Raw genomic sequence first — 20,704 nt, 5'->3', positions numbered from 1 at the left:
TCCTGACATGGACTTTGCATTACGGGCCAGCCTTTGCACGCATCTAGAGGGAAAATCTGCCTGTGATTGTTCCTGTTTTCCTGGATCCTGCCGCTGCTTTCTCCAAGTATTCAAAGATCTCAGGGACAGCTCAGCCTGAGAATCTGTAAGTTTTCAGTGTCCCTGAAGTGGTCCGATCCAGAGCTCAGTCTGATTACTGCCTTCCTGGTCTTAACTGTGCTCGCTCCTGAGCTAGGTTGGAGTCTGAGGAACATAACTCTGGGCTTGCCTCTGGTAACAGAATGTTGCTGGATTCAACCACTGTCAGCTACTGGAAGGCCCTGCAGGTTCAGGGCAGCAGAACTGCAGGCTCCCCTTCAGTCTAAGCGCTTTGCCCTAATCATTCTGCTGCAGACTTCAGGCTGGGCTGAGGATTGGATCTGTAAGCCCCATGCACTCCTGGAGCAAGCCACACGGCTGCTGGTCTCTTCCGTTCCTGCTTATTGCTAAGTACAAAGCCTTGGACTGTGTCCCTTCCTTGTACTGCTACTCCTAGCATATACCCGTGTTGGTACTAGATTAGTGGTCCAGCTTTGGGGGATGAGAAACGGAGCTGCCAGCTGGCCCCTGCCCTCTGCAGTGTCATGGCATTCTGTACTGAATCTGATTTCGTGCCCTTGTACACAGATGCAGGTCCTCATTCAGTCCACATACTGGAAGCACCTATGTAGTTCCCTCCTGGCTAAACCATGTCCCTAGTATCCAAAGACCTCTCTATCCATCTCCCTATGCCACCCTTGACTGGAAAAATGACTCACTGTGATTGTTTTCTTGGATTTCCCACTAGTCCCTCATTAGTCTAGTGTATTTTTTAGATCTTTTTCTTTTTCTTTTTTTTTAAGCTAGGCAATGGGGTTAAGTGACTTGCCCAGGATCACACAGCTAGTAAGTGTTATGTGTCTGAGGCCACATTTGAACTCAGGTCCTCCTGAATCCAGGGCCGGTGCTCTATCACACTGAGCCACCTAGCTGTCCCCTATTTTTTAGATCTTTATGAAGTAGTTATGAAGGGGAGCTGGACTTTACTCTTTCCTTTTACTCTGCCATCTTTGCTTGCTTCAATCTGCATTAGTTTGTAAGTATTACCATGTTTTTCCAAATTCTTCATATTCATTATTAAAAATTATTTTTTCAACTATCAAGCATTTATTTTTTCTCCACCCTACCTCTCCAGAAAAAAAGAAAAACAAAGTCCTTATAACTAATATGCATAGTCAAACAAAACAAATTCCTCTAGTATCCATGTCCAAAACTGTGTCTTATTTTGAATTCAGTTCATTAACTGTCTGTCAGAATACAGGTAGCATTCTTTATCATAAGTCCTCTGGAATCATGGTCATGTTTATCGTTTCTTACAGCACAGTAATATTCCATTAATTCATGCTTAACCATTTTCCAATCAGTGGTCAGTAACTTTGTTTCCAGTTCCTGCTATCCTAAAAAGTGTGGCTGTGAATATTTAGATATATACAAGTCCTTTCTGTCTTTGACTTCTTTGGAGTACATAAACCAGCAGTTTTTCACTGTTCTTAGAAATTCTCATGTTAGCTAGCTGGTTACTTTCCAAATCTCTCCCTCTTCAATTAGAATCAGGAAAGTCATCTACCGAAACAAGCCCAGGAACTATATGAACACAATTACAAAACACTTTTCACACAAATAAAGTCAGATCTAAATAATTGGAAAAACATCAGTTGCTCGTGGGTAGGCTGAGCTAATATAATAAAAATGACAATTCTACCTAAGCTAATTTACTTATTCAGTGCCAAACCAATCAAACTACCAAAAAATTATTTTATAGAGCTAGAAAAAATAATAACAAGATTCATTTGGAACAACAAAAGGTCCAGAATATCAAGGGAACTAATGAAAAGAAATGCAGGGGAAGGTGGCCTAGCCATTCCAGATCTTAAATTGTATTATAAAGCAACAATCATCAAAACTACTTGGTATTGGCTAAGAAATAGAGTGATGGATCAGTGGAATAGGTTAAATACGCAAGACACAGTAGTCAATGACTGTACTAATCTACTATTTGATAAAACCCAAAGACCCCAGCTTCTGGGATAAGAACTCACTATTTGACAAAAACTGCTGGGAAAACTGGAAAAGAGTATGGCAGAAACTAGGCATAGACCAACATCTCATACTCTATACCAAAATAAAGTCAAAATGGGTTCATGATTTAGATATAAAGGCTGATACTATAAGCAAACTGGGAAAGCAAGGAATAGTTTACCTATTAGATTTATGAAGAACAGAAGAATTCATGACCAAATAGGAGATAGAGAACATTATGAAATGCAAAATGGATAATTTTGATTACATTAAATTGAAAACTTTTTGCACAAAGCCAATGCAACCAAGATTAAGAGGGAAGCAGAAAACTGAGAATTTTTATAACCAGTGTCTCTGATAAAGGCCTCATTTCTAAAATATATAGAGAACTAAGTGAAATTTATAATAATACAAGTTATTCCCCAATAGATAAATGGTCAAAGGATATGAACAGGCAGTTCTCAGATGAAGAAATTAAAGCCATCTATAGTCATATGAAAAAATGCTCTACATCACTATTGATTAGAGAAATGCAAATCAAAACAACTCTGAGGTACCACATCACACCTATCAGATTGGCCAACATGACAAAACAGGTAAATGATAAATGTTGGAGAAGATGTGGGAAAATTGGAACACTAATGCATTGCTGATGGAGTTGTGAAATGATCCAACCATTTTGGAGAGCAATTTGGAACTATACCTAAAGGGCTATAAAAATGTGCATACCCTTTGACTCAACAATAGCACCTCTAGGGCTGTATCCCAAAGAAATCATAAAAATGGGGAAAAGACCTACATGTACAAAAATTATTTATAGCAGTTCTTTTTGTGGTGGCAAAGAATTGGAAATTGAGAGGATGATGCCCATCAATTGGGAAATGGCTGAACAAGTTGTGGTACATGAATATGATGGAATGCTATTGTGCTGTAAGAAATGATGAGCAGTCAGACTTCAGAAAAACCTTGAAAGACTTGTATGGACTGATGCTGAGGGAAGTGAGCAGAACCAGGATTTGAATGTTGTACACAATAACGGCCACGTTGTGCGATGACTAACTTTGATAGACTTAGCCCTTCTTAGCAATACAAGGATCTAAGACATCTCTAAAAGTCTCATGATGGAAAATGCTATCCACATCCAAAGAAAGAACTATGGAGTTTGAATGCAGATAGAAACATACTATTTGCTATTTTTTTTCTTCTGTTTTGTTTTGTTTCCTCTTTCCTGTGGTTCCCCCTATTGGTTCTAATTTTTCCTTACAACATGTTAAGTAGAAATGTATATGTAAAGCCTATATCAGATTGCATGCTGTCTTGGTGGGGTGAAGGGAAGGGGAGAAAAATTTTAAACTAAAAAGCTTATGGAAGTGATGGTTGATAAATCAAAATAAATTAACAGAGAAAATTAAAAAAAAAAAGAATCAGGAAAGTCTTCAGGTTTTTTGACCAGGACTTCCTAATCCTTCACAATGTTTTCTAGGCTTCTTCTGATGACATCATTTGGCCCACATGAATTGACAGAAGTGGGTAGTGACTGTTAAACTGGACCACTGTTAGGAGGCTGTCTATCTCATTATGGAGACATGCCCCAAAGAGGGAAGAGACATCTCTGTTATTTATGTAAGTCTACAAATAAGCCTGTTCCTGACTTCTTAAGATTATTTTCAATGTTACTTCATTAAATCCCTATTTTTAAAAATTGAGATTTTATTTATCTTAATGATATTTATTTAATAACCTCGTGGCAGAAATCAGACTATTCATCCATATATACCGCTCTGCAGAGTTCTCTTGCGTTGATTACTACAATAACCTTCAAATTGGTCTGTCTCCTCCAAGTCCCTCCTTCTTCCGATGATTAATTGCTGTCAGATTAATCTTCCTAAAGCACTTATCTAATTATCCCTCTCCCACTCAAAAATTTCAGTGGCTTTCTGTTATCCGCAAAAAAGTACAAATTTCTCAATAATGGTATTTACAATCCCTCATGATACCTTGACTTCTCTTTTGAACCCAGTGCTCCACTATTGCTTATATGTGTGCTATACACCAGCCCAATTAGATTACTCATTCATTTCCTTGCTTTTGTGCTTTTCTTCTCCACATCCCAAACTTTTCTCAAGCAGTTCTCTACAACTGGAATGCTTTCCTGCTACAGCTCCATCTGTCAAAATCCAATGTTTCCTTCAGGACTCAAATCAAATGCCCCTTTCCTTGATGAGCTAGAAAGGCTCTGTACTATGAACCCCATCAAAATTTGTGTGGTCCTTTCATGCTTCAAATCTATGGTCCTTTTTTATACAACTTACGAATCATAACTGTAGAGCTTGAAGAGTCCTTCAAGGTCATTTAGTACAATGTCTTCATTTTATAAAGAAGAAACAGAGGCTCAGAAAGCTTGTCACTAGCCCTAGGTCACACAGAGAAATTAAGTGACTTACTAGTAAATGGCAGAGCAGGAAAATGAGTCCAGATTCTATGGGCTCCAAATCTAGAACTCTTTTCACTACGCCACAACATACGGACAGAATTACCACATCTTACCTTGTTTGTGTACTCTTATTCCCTCACTTGACTATAAATTCTTTGAGAACAGGGTAAGAATAGAATACAACACATAATTACTTCTGTATCACCCACAGAGACTGGCAAAGGGTTTTGCATTAAGTATGTGCTCAATAAATATTTGTTGAATTGATTGATACTATAACTTTTGATGTGTATGTCAATTTCCCAACTAGATTGTAAGCCTTTGTGAGGGCAAAGATTGCCCTTAAAGTTCCCTTGATTTCCTTGTATAGATGCTCCCTGATATGTTTGCTTAGAATGAATATGGTTTTAGGAAAATTCAATTAATCATGTCTTTAAGAGTCTTATCTGTTAGAGATAAGAATGTTGAAGGGGTATATTGGGACTTGTGTTTGTTTTGAGGCCTATAACTTTATCTAGGTGTAAACTGCTTGGTACTCTTCCTTTTTGTTTCTAAGCCTGACAATCTTGATTCCTATTAATCTGGTAAAAACCCTGCATCTAAACAAAAGAAAAAAAAAGAGTATATCCTCCTCTGTATTCTCATGGGGCCTAGCACAATACTTTGCACACACAAAAAAAACACCCTCAATAAATATTCAATTCTAAATATTTCTGTCTCCTGGCCAATTTTCCAAGGAAGCAATAAAATCTTTTGAGTTTACCTAAGAGACATGTCAAAATAAAGCTATACTTGGGATTGGTTCAGGGTGTTGGCTGGTAGAATAAAAAGGAATGGCCACTTACCTTTGCTTCTGGTGTATTGGCTGCTGCCTCATCGCCATGTATTGTGTGTCTTCCTGTAATCGATTCAGTGGTGAGTCTGGCTTTAGACGAATCCCATAATAATGATATTTGGAATTCCCCCTAGGAAGAAAACATTTACTATCCAGATATCTTTACTGTTTAAATGAATTTCTGTCTGTTCAATAATAGATAATTAACAAACAATAGTAACAATAATAACTTTTACATAGAGCTTTAAGGTTTGCAAAGCACTTTACATATTAAAATCATAAAAAAATTAGGAAGGGAGTGGTATGCAGTGGCCATCTCCTCCATCCCTCTTGCCTCCAGTTAGGTTCAATCAAGAATCCTGGGTAGACTATGCCTGCTATTTCTCCTGTTCTTAAAATTATCTAAGGAATTCTAGAATTCTTCTCAGCAATCCATTGCTTATCTAATTTCCTAGTTAATTCAGGCAAAAGATAATGTCAAAGACATTTTAAACTATTTGACAAGTCAATTAAGTCAACATTATCAACATAAGAGATAAGATGTATAAGAAGTGAAAAATCAAAATAGTTAAATGTTTGAATATAGCAAGATACATACATGAATATATCAGTGTCTTAGGAATCCTGTCCCCTAGTTCCCTTCCCAAATGGGGCCCACTCTGAAAGCCAAGAGCAATGGAAAACAGGGCAAGCCTGGGATCTCCTTGCTGCCAAAAATCCCCTTTGCATCATGGTGAATCAAGTATGTGTCCAATAGAATACTGGAAAAAAGGAAGAAAAAAGGGAACCAAAGCAAAACCCTAAAGTGTCACCTGGGAAGATGGAGGCAGGACACCCTTAAAAGACCCTGTGGCACCACTACAGGAGAAAGTTGGAGGAGCTGAAAGGGATGGAGAGGGGCAATATCATGGTGTGGGCCTCAAGTCCAATGGTTGCAGTATCACCTGGAGACTTCAATTTGATCACTTCTGTTACCACTTGTTTTTTTTGTCTTTTTTTATAATACTTTCCTTTTCTAGTTCCTTCTTTTCCTGTATCTTCCATGTTTTAGAGAAGTTAACTGCTGCAAGTTTAAGATGATAGCAATGCAAAGAAAGACTAGATTTTCTTCTTCCAGGATCTGTGATATCATCAGTGTGGCTATCCTCTCTCCACTGATGCAGACAACAGTCCCTCCACACCTCAAGAAGTCAAAGTCATTAAGAATCACTGTAGCTGAAAAAATTCCTAAGGCCCCAGTAATTAACCGCTAGGATGATTCATCCAGGATGGTCATTGGACAACAGAATGCCAAGGCTGCTGCTGGACCTATACCTGAAAACCCTGGGCTATTTTCATGCTACTCTGAGGCATCAGAGGAAGACTTCAGTGGAGGGCTTTGTGACTATGATAACTAAAACCATCCCCTGACTTCCTGTGACAACGATTCAAAGAAAACCACAGGTGTTTAAAACGTAATGCTTTGTGAATAAACACTGACATCCATTTTAGTTGTAGTTCAGACAATAAGCAGATATATAGAATACCAGTGATGTTGAACCTGCCCTACCCATGAAATCACAGGTAGGAGTAAAAAAACAAACAAACAAAAAACCATACTACCACAATACTTAGCCTTGGCAGCAAAATTTATTTTATTTTAAAGAAATGCTTATCTTTTCCAGGTAAGAACCTGTGGATGGGGATAGAAGCATTTAATAGAAAATTCCTGGTTTAATATAACCCTTATGGCAATGAAGACTAAGGGACTGCACCAGTAAAACGGCCTATCCCAAGAAGAATCAAGAAGCATTAAAACTGAATGAAGTGCAGAAGCGAAGGATGATCTAAATGTCAAAAAGGACAGGGTTTTAGGAGTTGGGGTTTAAATTCCCTTTTTGAAATCAACTCCTGCAGAGTCCAAAATGGTATATAACTGTTAAATGATACCACAATACTGCACCTGAGCTAATACCATCACAGCTCTTATTGCTAGCTCATGTAATCCCTAGTGTGCCAATAAGCTTGAATCAAGGAGGGGTTAGTTCTAATTTGGGAAGAATATCTATGCAGGGGATAGAAGCCTCACAGCAACTAAGATACCTGTCTGCATAAGGGGAAAAAGGAGTTGAAAGAAGTCAGATATATAGCCAATCAAATTCCTTTGTACTAACCTTGTTCCCAACCTTCGGGTCCTCAGCCCCACAAACACAGACCGAATTAGTTTTCCAAAGGAAGCAGCATTCACAGGATCTAGTTTGTGTTCCTGGCAGTGCCGAAGATAATGGTTGTAAAGAGAACTTCTTGGGAGGCTCACACCTTCAGCAGTTTCATAATTATCAAGGAGCCACTGGAGCTAAAGAAATGATGTTACGTATATATTACTAAAAATATTGGAAATAATAGTTAAGTAGGCATACTTTTAAAATTGTTTTTACTTAATTGCTAATAAACTTAATCAGGAGATCCATCTGTGGTATGATCTGTATTCAAAACACTCTAACAAAGATAATCATTTACCTGAATTTTTCTTCTCCTTCAGTATATAAAATCTGAATTTGAATGAGAGCTAACCATCAGGATCTGTTCTCCATTCAATTACTTAAAAGGAAATTAAAGCCATATTTTTTGAAGACTAACCTTTCTAATCTTATTGGAATAAGTTCCAATGCTAAAAGAACATAAAATATAGATATGCAGAAGCAAGAAAGATTAACAAGAACCTAAATATTTTGCTTCCTCTATTAAACTCTTACTGCTTTCCCAGTCTCCGTCCATGCTAGTGCCTTCCCTCAGAGATTGTCTACAATTTATCCTGTACTTACCTTGCTTTTACATAGTTTGCAATGTCTCCCATATTACATTAGAGCTCCTTGAAGGCAGGGACTGTTTGACTTTCTTTGTATCCCTGGGGCTTAGCACGGAGCATAGGTGCTTAATAAAAATGTTTGTAAATGTGGCATGCCCAGAGTTCTCCAACCTTAAAAAGCCTTTGCTTGATCCTACCATCTGTCTCTCCTCTCTTTCACAGCCAAACTCCTAGAAAAAGCTGTCACCACTAGCTGTCTCCACATTCTCATCTCCCAATCAGTGAGGTGGCACAGTAGATAGAGAGCTGGTCCTAATCCAGCCCCAGACATTTACTAGCTGTGTGACCCTGGGCAAGTCACTTAATCTCCGTCTGCTGCAATTTCCTCAACTGTAAATTGGGGATCATAACAGCACCTATTTCCTAGGGTTATTGTTAGGATGAAAAGACATAATATTTGTAAAGTGCTTGATACATTGCCTGGCATACAGTAGGTGCTTAATAAATGCTCATTCCCTCTCTCCTAAGCACTTTTCAACCACTAACAGTCTGGCTTCTGACACCACCACTTGACTCAAACTGCTCTCTCCAAGGTAATTGACCTTGTGATTGCTAAGTCTAATGGTCTTTTCTTGGTTCTCACTGTTCTTGACCTCTACTGATCACCCCTTCCTTATGGATACTCTATGCTCTTTTGGTTTTTATAATTTAGCTCCATCATGATTTTCTTCCTACCTGTGAGATTATTCTTTCTCGGTCTCTTTTGCAGGTTCATAATTCATGTTCTACCCCTAGGCGCACATATATTGTATGGCAGAGTCTCTGTCCTGGTCCCTTTCCTCTTCTCTCTCTTGGTGATCTTATCATCTCTCATGAATTTATCTATTATCTCTATGATTTCTAAATCTAGATATCTAGCCCTCATGTCTCCTAAATTCCAGTCCCACGTCTCCATCTACACCTAGAGATCACCATCTGGATGTCCCATGCCCATCTTGAACTCAACACATCCCAAGCATAATTCATTATCTTTCCCCCTACACACAACCTTCATCCTAACTACCCTTCTCTGTTCAGGGTACCACCACTCCTTCAGTCACCTCAGTTTATAACCTTTTCACTTTTCACTGTCTCCCCTTAACCCCCATACAATCAGCTGCCAAATCGTGTTGTCTATGTCCTTAATCTCTCTCACGCTGACATCCTTTTGTCTATACCATAACCACCCCAGTCAAGACCCTCATTGTTGATCATTTGGGACTACTGCAGCTCCTTTCTAATAGGTCTCCTCTGTAATCCATCTTCCATACACATTCCTAAATTGTAGGCCTGACCATCAGGGATATGCTCTCTTCAAGCCTGGCTCAAGAAGCTTTAGTGACTCCCTCTGCCCTGGGATAAAATATAAGCTTCTCTGCTTGGAATTTAAAGTCCTTCACAATCTGGCTTCAACCTATCTTTCTAGGTTAATTATGTTACTTCCCCTTATGTTCTCCACACTCTAGCCAAACTGGCCATTCTAATCTCCCACCTCTGGGCCTTTGCACAAGCTGTTCCCTAAACCTGTAATATCCTCCCTCCTCATCCTTCAAGGCCCAGCTCAAGTGGCCTTTCTGGATTCTCCCACTTGTTAGTCCCCACCACCCATCACTATTTATTTGTTTTGTTTATATCCTACGTGTACTTCTCTAGGAACATGGACCATCTTACTTTTGTCTTTGTATCCCCAGCACTTAACACAAGGCATGGCAGATGGTAAGTATTTAATAACTTCTTGTTGATTTTATTGCTTTACAATTTTCAAATCTCTTTCACATTCATTATCTCACTGAGGCTCTCAACATTCCTAAAGAGGTAGATTAGGCAGGCAGACATTATTATCTCCATTTTACAGGTAAGAAAACTGAAATTTAAAGGTTAAGTGACTTGTCCAAGGTCCCATGATTAATGAATGTTAGAATTACTGTTAGAACCTAGGCCTTTTAATTCTAAGTCTCATACTGTTTCCACAACAATGGGTATCTTTTGCATTTTTTTTTAAGCAATGGCATAACTAGGTCAAGGAAATATTTTAGGCAGATTATTCTTTCTGGTAGTAGTGTGCAAGATGGACCAGAAGAAAAGAAGTCATGGGAACACATGGTGCAGGGCAATTTTCAGCCAAATCTCTCTGAGTGGGGCTGGACACAGACCACATCATAACATGGCAGGCCTACCAGCAACTCCCAGAACAGTTTTCCACAAGAGAATTCGCGCTAAATCATCACAATTAATATTTGTTCAATGTTGCTGCTCAGGCCCATCTTGACAGGTTTTTCAAAACCTGTACCTAAACATTATGGAATGTCTACCCATGCAGGATCCCATTGATTTCAATCTTCCCCCTCATTTGTATCAGCATTTGAACTCTATGTAACCTGAAAGGAAAGCATATTTCTTTAGGCATTGAGTCCTTTAGTTAAAATTAAGTTATTGATGAAATTTCCCATAAGAATAAGAGAATACCCACTATCACACCAGCTCCATTAACACAAAACCAATCATAGGGAGATTTAAAATTGATTTCTACCTTTGTTAAATTTAATAATTCTAATTATAATACATAATGCTTTCAGGTTTGCAAAGCATAGTACAGACTGTTTCATTTGAGCCTCCCAACAACCCTGTCTGATATATCCCCAGTCAAAAGATAAGGAAACTGAAGCTCAAAGGTTAAATGACTTGCCCATGGTCACAGAGCTAATAAATACAAGAGACGAGATTGGAACCTGGGTCTTCCTGATTCTGAGCCCAGCCCTCCCTTAGGGTTAGCTGGCCTCCACAAAGTAGTTTGGTCAAATTCCTTTGATGCTAGGCCTCTGAGCCATCTCCAAAGGGAGGAGAGGATAGGAAGGAGGATGAGGATGTGGATGTGAATGTGGATGAGACTAGACCTGTGATTGTACTGACAGAGAACTCCTAGGTGAGGAAACTCCTTCTACCAGTGCAGGCTAGCAACTTCTCTCCAACATACAATTTAGAGGGCTGCCTAGAGCATGGCCAAGGTCAGATGTTTTGCTTTTGGCCACACCACAAGCATGGGTCAAGGGCAGGACAAGAACTGAGAATGTGAGGGTTTTGTGGCCAGATTTCCAACTACTATACTATGGCTCTTGAGAGTAAGAAAGAGTGCAAAATGTAATGTTCACCTAAAAGGCTGAGTGTCTGACAACTCTTTGAGGTTTATACCCCCCAAGTTCCCAACAGGCAACCCTGATGGCAGCTCCCATCACTATCTAGGCAGGTGATCAGTCTTATCTTGTCAAAATGGGAAGAGAAGAAAGCCTTATAAACCAAGAAGGGGGTAAGAATTTATTGTCTGTCCTTGTTCTCACCTCATCCTGTGCATCTTTATCAAGTACAAAGAAGCCCAATAAGTCTAATTTTTAAACTTCTTAAAGCATTTCTCTCCCCCCCCTTAATTTTAAAATACACATTTTAAGGTATTCGCCACCAAAATCTTACTCCAAGGTCATTTCCTAGCATGGAAGTGACCTTGGATTCTCGGTAGCTATGCCAGCAGAGCACAGAATCTGGCAGATCTAAACAAAGCTAGAAATGCCTGGAATATGGGTCCAAGTCATGGATTCTGCCATCTAAAGACCAGATTGGTTATACGTGGAGAGGCTAGTTATCAACAGGTTGGCCACCAGGCAATACGTTTATCTGTACACAGTAATTAGTGATTATCTATGATTTGGAGGGGTTGTGATCTGGTACATCAGTGGATATTGTGACATCATAGATCTTTTGAAGTATTTTAATAAAGATTAGGCCCATTTATTTGTATACATATAAACTTTAAAATGATGACAGAATTCTGCTTTATTAATTGGTGAATATTCAAGAAGGTCATATCTGAAATTGTAGAAACCTGTATGTTCTAAACATACTTGTCTCTGTTAAGTCTTATCAGTCTTTGACTGCAAGACCTTAGAAAGCAGGCACAATACTGGCCTAAATCACTCTGAAGAGAGCCTCAAATAGTATACATGTATAAGTAGATGCTTGATCAATTCTTTATAATGATGGCAATAGTCAGATGGTAGAAACATAGGCACTATTGTAAGAATAGAAAGCATAAGATCATAGAAAGTAGAGAAAGGCTTGCAAACAAAAGAAAATTAAACAAACAGTGCCAAGGTATAAAAAACAAGTTGTGAAACCTATCACTAAAAGCCATGTGAATTATCATTTAAGTAACTGATTCAGAAACAAGAATTTAGCATCTTTGAGGAAAGGTGAAAAGAACTAGCATTATTTAACCTGTAAAGGGAAGGCTAAGGGAAGGTGTTATTTAAATACACATTTCATGAAAGTCCCAGGCCTAGCAATAACTGACTCATGGGGGTAGGGGTTGGTTTGCCCCACAACTCCAGAGTGTGAAAAGCGTCAGTTTAGCCACAGAACTCCTTTTTATCTGGGTAGTTACTGACCACTGAGGTTTTATCAGAAGGGAGGCATTACTACTACTATTACTACCACCACCAACACCTCCTACCACCACCACCACCACCACCACCACCACTACCACTACTACTACTACCAATACCTATACTACCACTACTAGTACTACTAGTACTAGTACTAGTACTACTACTACTACTACTACTACTACTACTACTACTACTACTACTATTACTACTAGCTTAATTATGGCATGTATCAAGTAGGCTTTTGTGGACCAACCCAGTAAACTGACCACAATTTATAATCTTACTTCTAGGGAAAGAATATGTTACACATTCAAAACCACCACAGAATTATAAGATCAAAATAAGCTTCTGAATATTTCCTAAAATCATAAAATGGGGACTACCTACAGAAAGAACATGAAATATCTGGATAATCATGAGAAAAAAGTGTCCCCACATAAAGAAATTTTATTTATTCAGATAACTGAATATTGTTACCTCATTAAGCAATGAAATTGTTTATTTTAGCCATTTTTGATACAAATCTTTCTAAAATGTATTATATACTTCTCAGACTTCTAAAATAGAGTATATTGAACATAATTTAATATTGTCTTGATGATTCCTGATCATTATGAGAAACATCATTGCACTGGCTTATAATACAAATTATAATGTAATATTATTTAACTCTATATTAAATTACCACAGACTGCAGTACTTTTTGAGTTCTTGGGTTTATTTTTTTTTTTCATAGTTTTTCCTGTATCTTAATGAAGGACAAGCTTTTACCCTTGTGGGGATGGCTAAGGTATAAATTTTCTGCAGTCCCTCCTAGTCCTAGAAAGTCAGAATATAAAATAATTATCATTTGCATAATTCTCAGGTAAGAAGTGAGCTATTGACATTAGAAACACTATTCACCAGGCCAGCGTACCTACTAGGCCACTAGACTTGACATCTGGTCATCCTGATCTTTATTAGTTATAAAGTCATTTAACTTCCCTGTGCTCTTGGCTTGGGGATAATATTTGTTTCACGTGGGATCATCCCTCACATGGGATGTTGTGAGGAAAGCACTTTGCAAACAATTAAAAAGCATGCTACAAATGAGTCATTCTTATTAGTGCCCCTCACCCTTTGATTGACTTCAACACTTGATAAGAGACTTAACAGTAGTCTACTAGGCATAGTGCTGGACTTCACAGCAGGCAAACGAGGGTCCAGGTGCATCTGAGCTTTCTCCTTACTCTGTGTATAACTTGGGGTAAGTCCCTTCTCTCTGAGTCTCACTGGCCTCTGCTGAAAATACAAGACTTAACTCAATGGCCTTTTGATTGCCTTCCAGCTCTAATTCTATGATCCCCGCAATGATTCTCAGATTGTGTGCACGACTGCAAAGATTCCTTTGCTTCTCTGTTATTCACTTTGGTTTACCTGACCAGTGCTAATCTAGGGAAGTTCTTCCTTCTTAGTCTTAACTTGGAAAAGGTCAGAGACTATTCTGTTAACTCCTCTCCACTAAACTGTGTTCTTCCTCATCTTTCTAAGTTCAAAGCTACACAAAGTTCAAAATCATTTGTTTTTACAGTTCACCCATTCTGTGCACTTTACTGAGAAAATAAAGATCATTCACCATGAGCTTCCTCTTCTCCTTCTTCTTTAAATCTCACCCCCATTCTTATCTTCTGTTTACTCCAGTTTCTGATAAAAAGATAGCCCTTCTCATCGAGACCAACACCTTTTCTTGTATGTTCTGGATCCTCCTATTTCTTTTTGGGTGATAGCCTCCACAATCATCCTCTCTCTCTGATCTTCAATTGCTCCTTATCTACTAGCTCACGAACTGCTTACAAACATGCCCTGGTCTCTTCTGTCCTTAATACTTGACTTTGCCATCCCCTCAAGATATTGTTCTACATCTCCCCTCCTTTCCATCGTCAAACTCAACGAAAAAATTGTCTATATTGCCTGCGATTCTTCTCTTCTGACTCACTTCTCAAATCCTTAAAATCTGGCACCCAGTCTCACCACTCAACTGAAGCTGCTCTCTCCCAAGTTGCCAATGATCTTTAATTGCCAAATCCAATGACTTTTTCTTAGTCTTCCTCCTTTGAGACATCCCTACAGCATTTGACACTACTGACCATTCTCTCCTCCTAGACAGTCACTCCTCTCCTGACTCCCCTTCCTCCTAGTCTGACCACTCCTTTCTCCATCTCCTGTGCTAGGCCATCATCTGTATCTCACCCCCTAACTAGAGGCATATGCCAAGGCTCTATCTTCTGGACTCTTCTTTCTCTACATTCACTCTCTTGCAAACATCATTAGCTCCCATGGATTAATTATCTCTACACAGGTGACTACTAGATACAACCAGCAACTGTCTGTCTCCTGAGTTACAGTCCTAGCATCATCAACAACCTAATAGACATTTCCAACTTGTTCCACAAGCATCTCAAACACATATCCAAAACAGATCATTATCTTTCCCCGAAAATCCACCCATCTTCCTAATTTCCCTCTCTGTGTCAAGGGAAACATTAGCTTTCCAGTCACCCAGGGCTGCAATCTGGGCGTCATTCTCAACTTCTTATTCTCCCTCACTGGGTCTAATCAGTAACCAAATCTTGCTGATTTTCGCTCCTATGACATCTCACATTCATCCCCTTCTCTCAGAGACTCACATGGACGCCACCTTACTTTAGGCCCTCATAACGTCTCACTTAGACTCTTGCAGTAGTTTTCTAATTGCTCTCCCTGTATCAAGTCTCTTCCCTTTCTAAAATACCCTCCACTTAGCCGCCAAAGTCCTTTTCCTAAATACAGTTCTCCCCTGCTCGGTAAACTACAGTCACTCCCTGTTATCTCCAAAACAACATAAAAACTCCTCTGTTGGCCATTTAAAGTCCTTCACAACTTGGCTCCAACCCAACCTTCCCAGCGTTATTATCCATTATCCCTCTTCACGTACTCCACAATCCGGCCAGACTTGTCTTACTGCTCTTCTTCACACTGGACAGTCTATCTCCCATCTCTGTGCCTTTACACAGGCTGTCCTCCATGCCTAGAATGTGCTGTCTCTGCAGAGGTGACACTGTCTCTTGGAATCAATTTCCTCAAAAATTCAATTCAAATGCCACCTACTATATGAGGCTGCTAACACTTCCCTCTAAGATTACTTTGTATTTATTCTGATATATTTTTATATCCTTAAATGTTGTCCCCTTACCCTTAGAATATAAGCTCCCTGAGATCAGGAACTATTTAATGTTTGTCTTTATACCTCCAGTGACTGGCTTATAGCAAGTGATCAATAAATTCTTACTGATAATTGAGCTGGCACTAATCAACACAAGCAACCCATTTTCCAAAACCAAGCTTAAGTACTACAGAAGTACATACTTCTGCATTAAGATACAGTCTAGGTTAGTTATGTGTGTATCTATTTGTTTATTACTTGTGTCTTCATCTTTTCCATATTGGTCCTATCTTCCTCATTAAGTTGGCCCTATAAGGAAGTGTTATACATTTCTTGATTTTCTTCCTATATACATATGTATATAGCATACATGTATGTAGTACACACACCCCTAGTTCCAGATTCTATTAATGTAGCTGACCTACAGAAATAAATAATTGGTAAACATTTAAGTGATTCCTCTATGTCAGGCACCAGGCATGGTGCCAAATGCTGGGAAGGCAAACACAAAGGTGAAAGAAACCCCATCCTTAAGGAGCTGATATTCTCATGAAGAAAACAACACATACATATGTAAGTGTATACAGAATATCTACCAAATGAGTATCAGGTAATTTGGAGATGGAGGGCACTGGCAGGTGAGGGAAAGTTGGAGATCAGGAAAGGCTTCACAGACAAGACAATACTTCAGCTAAGTTTTGAAGACAGTCTATAGACCTGCTACCTTTTATTATTATGTTACTCTGAATAGAAATTTTTGTTTTGTTTTGTTTTGTTTTGTTTTTTGTTTTTAGGCAATTGGGGTTAAGTGACTTGCCCAAGGTCACACAGATAGTAAGTGTCAAGTGTTTGATCTGAGGCCGGATGTGAACTCAGGTCCTCCTGACATCAGGGCCGGTACTCTATCCCCTGTGCCACCTAGCTGCCCCTGAATAGAAATTTTTGATACAATATGTGTATGTCTCTCTGTTTTTCACCAACCTATTATGGCGGCTGGCTCTTCCTGCTACCTCTACCTTCAAAGGTTTTTTTCTTAACCACTGACTTGCACAGATAGACACTTAAATGTTTGTTGAACTGGATTGAATTCTGGAGTGGGGACAAGGAGGCAGAAAGACTGCCATAAGCCCAACCCACCTCACCTGCTCTGGCTGAATTCTCTGTGCCTGAAGAATTTGTAACACTTAGGAGTGTGGGAGTTGGGGGGCTGGCTATGGCATTTAGTTTCCCATATTTACAAAAGATCTTTACTCACAACACTAAGCCAAGATGCTAACCCTAGCAAGTTAGCACTAGTGGCTGAAGAACTGTGGGCTCTGGAAATCTAGGTTAAGTAGTTAAGCAACTAAAAACATGGGTATGAAGCACTAGACTAGCTGCTAATAACTATACTGCATTTTATGACATACCCCTCCCCTAAACACATTTTTTCACTTTAAAAAAAAATCAAGGTTTCCTTAGTAGTGATATTTTTAAGCCTCTCTACTTCTGTAATTTCTTTTTATTTCTAAGTCATGCAAATAAACACACACAAAACTCCCAAGCGCTATTCAATATACTTCATGGGTGAAAAAAACCTACAACAGAGTAATGGCAAGAAAACAGAGCAAATTTAACCAAGGAAAGGCTAAACACAAGGAGGCAAACTTATAGAGAAATAATCAAAAAAAGCTTTGCTTCAAAAGAAAAAGGTTGGACAATCCTCAGTATTATTTGTATTCAGAGAAATGAGAGAATAATGTATTTGTCACAGACACTTTAATTTTTAGTGGCCACACCTGGCCTGTTTATGTTTTTAGGGTGCCACTACATAACTCCCCTGGTTCTTCCTAAAACAACCATGCTGTGTAAGCACCATACATGGATAATTCTCAAAATGATATAATAAGGTGCTACTGGAAGAATTCTAGGGAGAGCAAATAATCAAACATCTATTCCTTGCTTCACAATATAATTGGATTTTTCTATCTTTATTTTCAGGTTAGGGCTTCAAGAATAACCCTGGAATAGAAGGAAAGCTTTTTTTTCCCTCGGATGGCAATTTATAATGACCACACACAGCTACAGCTATTGCCTAACTAAGGTGAGAGGGCCAGATCGAGTACAGCTAGGAAGGTGGGGAATGAGTCAGGGCCAGGAGCCTTCTGACCCAGAACCACCTTTGATCTATAGCACTTCTTATTTGGGGCTGGAACGTGTGAGACCCAGGCAGGCAATGACATTACTTGGGGCTCCCGCCTCTCAAGGGTCTAGCACTTCCATGATGATTGGCTGCAGAGGTACATAAAAACTTACCCTTCTGAATACAGTTTTGTTCTAGAAACTTGTATCCAAATTTATATTCGAGCCTCTGACCCCACAGACTTCCTAACTTGTCAGGTATCACTTAATTTCAAATCTCATAGGATCTTTTCTCATCTCTAACAATGATACCAAACAGCGTGTTGTATTCTGCCCAGCACAACAGATTCAAGCTGAAGACTGGATCTGAATGAACAATGCAGACTGAGGGTGATTATTTTTGTTTTAAAGGACAGAAAATGATTGATTATTCCTCAGCATGGAGTCATTTTCCCACAGAGCAATAAATCAGAACCCATTCTAACCTCAATGGCCTGTCATTCTGCTAAAATGAACTTTTCAACCATATACACAGGGTCTAGTTCAGAAAACTTGGTAGAATCTGAGGCAAATATAATGGGGAATGAAGACTTCCCCAACTTAACCTTAAAGAGGAAGTCTACTAATAAGTTATCTATTCCAATAATATCTAGTTCACATGTTCTTGCTAAGCAAGAGACAATGAAAATTCACTTGGCAGTGTTTTCTGATAGCACTTCTGAAAACAATACAAGAATGTTAAAAATGAGAGAAACTGACCAAACTTTTCAACATACTTATCAAGAAATGTGCAATATTTCCCTACAAGACTTGAAAAATAATAGTAGAGTGAAAAATATTCTCGTGGTTTTAATAAAAACTAGTTAGGATAAAATTTTGCCAAACAAATTTCTTTTAAAAAGTCATCTCAGAAAAATGAGCCTATAGCAGCTAAGGCTGCTGCCTGTTCAGTGTCATTCATTGGTTTTTAAAGTGTCTATGAATGCTATTTGCAAAGTAGGGACAGATTGTAAAGTTAGACATTAACTTACATGGCTGTTGAGTAAACTGCTTTTGTGTGATGTAATCCCTTCATTTTTTTGTAGGTTTTCAATCGCCATTTCAAGCTAAAGAAAATGTGTGCAGGAAAACAAAATAAAATGGAAAAAAAAAAAAAGGAAATCAGAGAGTTAGCATCAGCCAAGATTTGTTTTATTAATATCCAAATTATGATTAATGCTTCCTATCACAAAAGACTTGTGACATAAGGCAGGTAAATGAGGCACAGTATTTATGAAATGAAGCTGTAGCAAAGAAATGTTATTTCATGACAAGCAAAGGAACCAAAAAGCCTCTCAAACAACAAGCAGCCCAGTGAGGTCCGGTGCTTTAGCCTTGTGGGTTTGACTGTCATGAGCCGCACGTGGCATGCACAAGCACTCACTCCCATCAGCACAACTTCCCCCCCCATAGCAAAGAAAGCCTGATTGTTACCCCCTCTCAAGGGCTTAGCTCTCTGTGCACAAGCATTGTCCACCCACAACATTCAAGCATAGTTCTAGGGACCACGAAGAGATACAGAGGAAATCAGACTGTCTCCCAATGTTCCAGAATTCTGTGAGCTCACAGGGAACTCTATACCAGGTCAATGTAAGAATGCCTATAACAAGACACCAGCTGCACGCAAACATTATTGAACAAAGAACAGAAATGTGGGAGGCCATAGGGTAAAGTATGAAATACCCTGATGGAGCTAGTAGTCTTTGAGCTGGGTCCTAGTGAAGATAACATACTCAGACTGAGGGATCAAAGGAGTGATATGACAAACTAGTGAACCAGGAAAAGCTAAGGGAAAGTCAGCATTGTACACAGTACTAGAACATTTTCTTTACCCTAGCTGAAGTGTTAATATTAAAGAGGAAACCTCCAAGAGACTTCTAAATCCATCTCCAACAATATTCACATACAGTATGCAGAATAATTTGGGGGTACAAAGTCAACAGTGCAGAGTACTCTACTAGATATTAAACGAGATACAAAGTTTATTTAAAATGTGGTCCCTTAACTTCATGTAGCTTATAGTAGGAAACACAAGGCAGATAGATAGCATTGACGATAGAGCACCACCAGTTGTAGAGTCAGGAAGGCCTAAGTTCAAATCCTGCCTTAGACTTGGGTGACCTTGGACAAAGTCACTTTTGCCTTTGTTGCCTCATTTTCCTCATCTGTAAAATGGGTATAATAGCAGCACCTATCTCACAGGGTTGTTGGGAGGATAAAATCAGATAATTTTCTTTTTCTTTTTCTTTTTTTTTAGGCAATTGGGGTTAAGTGACTTGCCCAGGGTCACATAGCTAGTAAGTGGTAAGTTTTTGGTCTGAGGCTGGATTTGAACTCAGGTCCTCCTTACTTCAGGGCCAGCGCTCTATCCACTGCGCCACCTAGCTGCCCCAAATCAGATAATTGCATTGCAATTGCACTTTGCAAATCTTAAAGTACTATTTAAATATAAGCTATTATTACTCTTACGGGATGAAAAGGACAAAAGGAAATGTTGCCAATTAGGGGGTGGGGAATCAGCAAAGGCTTGGTACAGGAGGTGGCATCTGAATAGAGCCTTAAAAGATAGGTAGAATTCAATGGACCAAGTGGGGAGGAAGAACATTCCAGGCACAAGGAATAAACATTTCCCTTTGAAATTACCTTCTTTCTACTCTGTATAGTTTGTATATACAGAATTATTTACATGTGGCCTCCCCCATTAGAATGTTACTGAGTTTTTATTTTTCTTTGC

The 20,704-nt window shown here is 39.0% G+C and overlaps 1 protein-coding gene and 1 long non-coding RNA gene across 6 annotated transcripts in view; one reads left to right on the top strand and one right to left on the bottom strand.

Annotated features, from left to right (window-relative positions):
- The window catches only part of RFX2 (regulatory factor X2), a 167,039-nt gene that overhangs the window by 39,458 nt on the left and 106,877 nt on the right, over positions 1 to 20,704 (bottom strand). For 3 of the 5 annotated variants that reach the window (XM_027851244.1, XM_027851248.1, XM_027851245.1), the window contains exons 5-7: positions 18,963 to 19,037; positions 7,520 to 7,701; positions 5,377 to 5,496 (exon numbers count right to left, since the gene is read on the bottom strand). In XM_027851244.1, coding sequence (XP_027707045.1) covers positions 5,377 to 5,496; positions 7,520 to 7,701; positions 18,963 to 19,037 — 377 coding nt within the window. The remainder of the gene's footprint in view (positions 1 to 5,376; positions 5,497 to 7,519; positions 7,702 to 18,962; positions 19,038 to 20,704) is intronic. The other 2 variants (XM_027851247.1, XM_027851249.1) reach the window with 1 other exon arrangement.
- On the top strand, positions 13 to 19,094 carry LOC114035184. The gene is made up of 4 exons (XR_003568198.1): positions 13 to 145; positions 3,581 to 3,720; positions 17,791 to 17,893; positions 19,017 to 19,094. It is a non-coding gene; the product is annotated as an uncharacterized LOC114035184 (long non-coding RNA).

The sequence above is a fragment of the Vombatus ursinus genome, unplaced genomic scaffold, assembly GCF_900497805.2.
Source record: "Vombatus ursinus unplaced genomic scaffold, bare-nosed wombat genome assembly UNPS02009173.1, whole genome shotgun sequence".
In the NCBI taxonomy this organism is placed as follows: Eukaryota; Metazoa; Chordata; class Mammalia; order Diprotodontia; family Vombatidae; genus Vombatus; species Vombatus ursinus.
The sequence above is the reverse complement of the archived record's forward strand: the minus strand, read 5'-3'. Positions and strand labels throughout refer to the sequence as shown.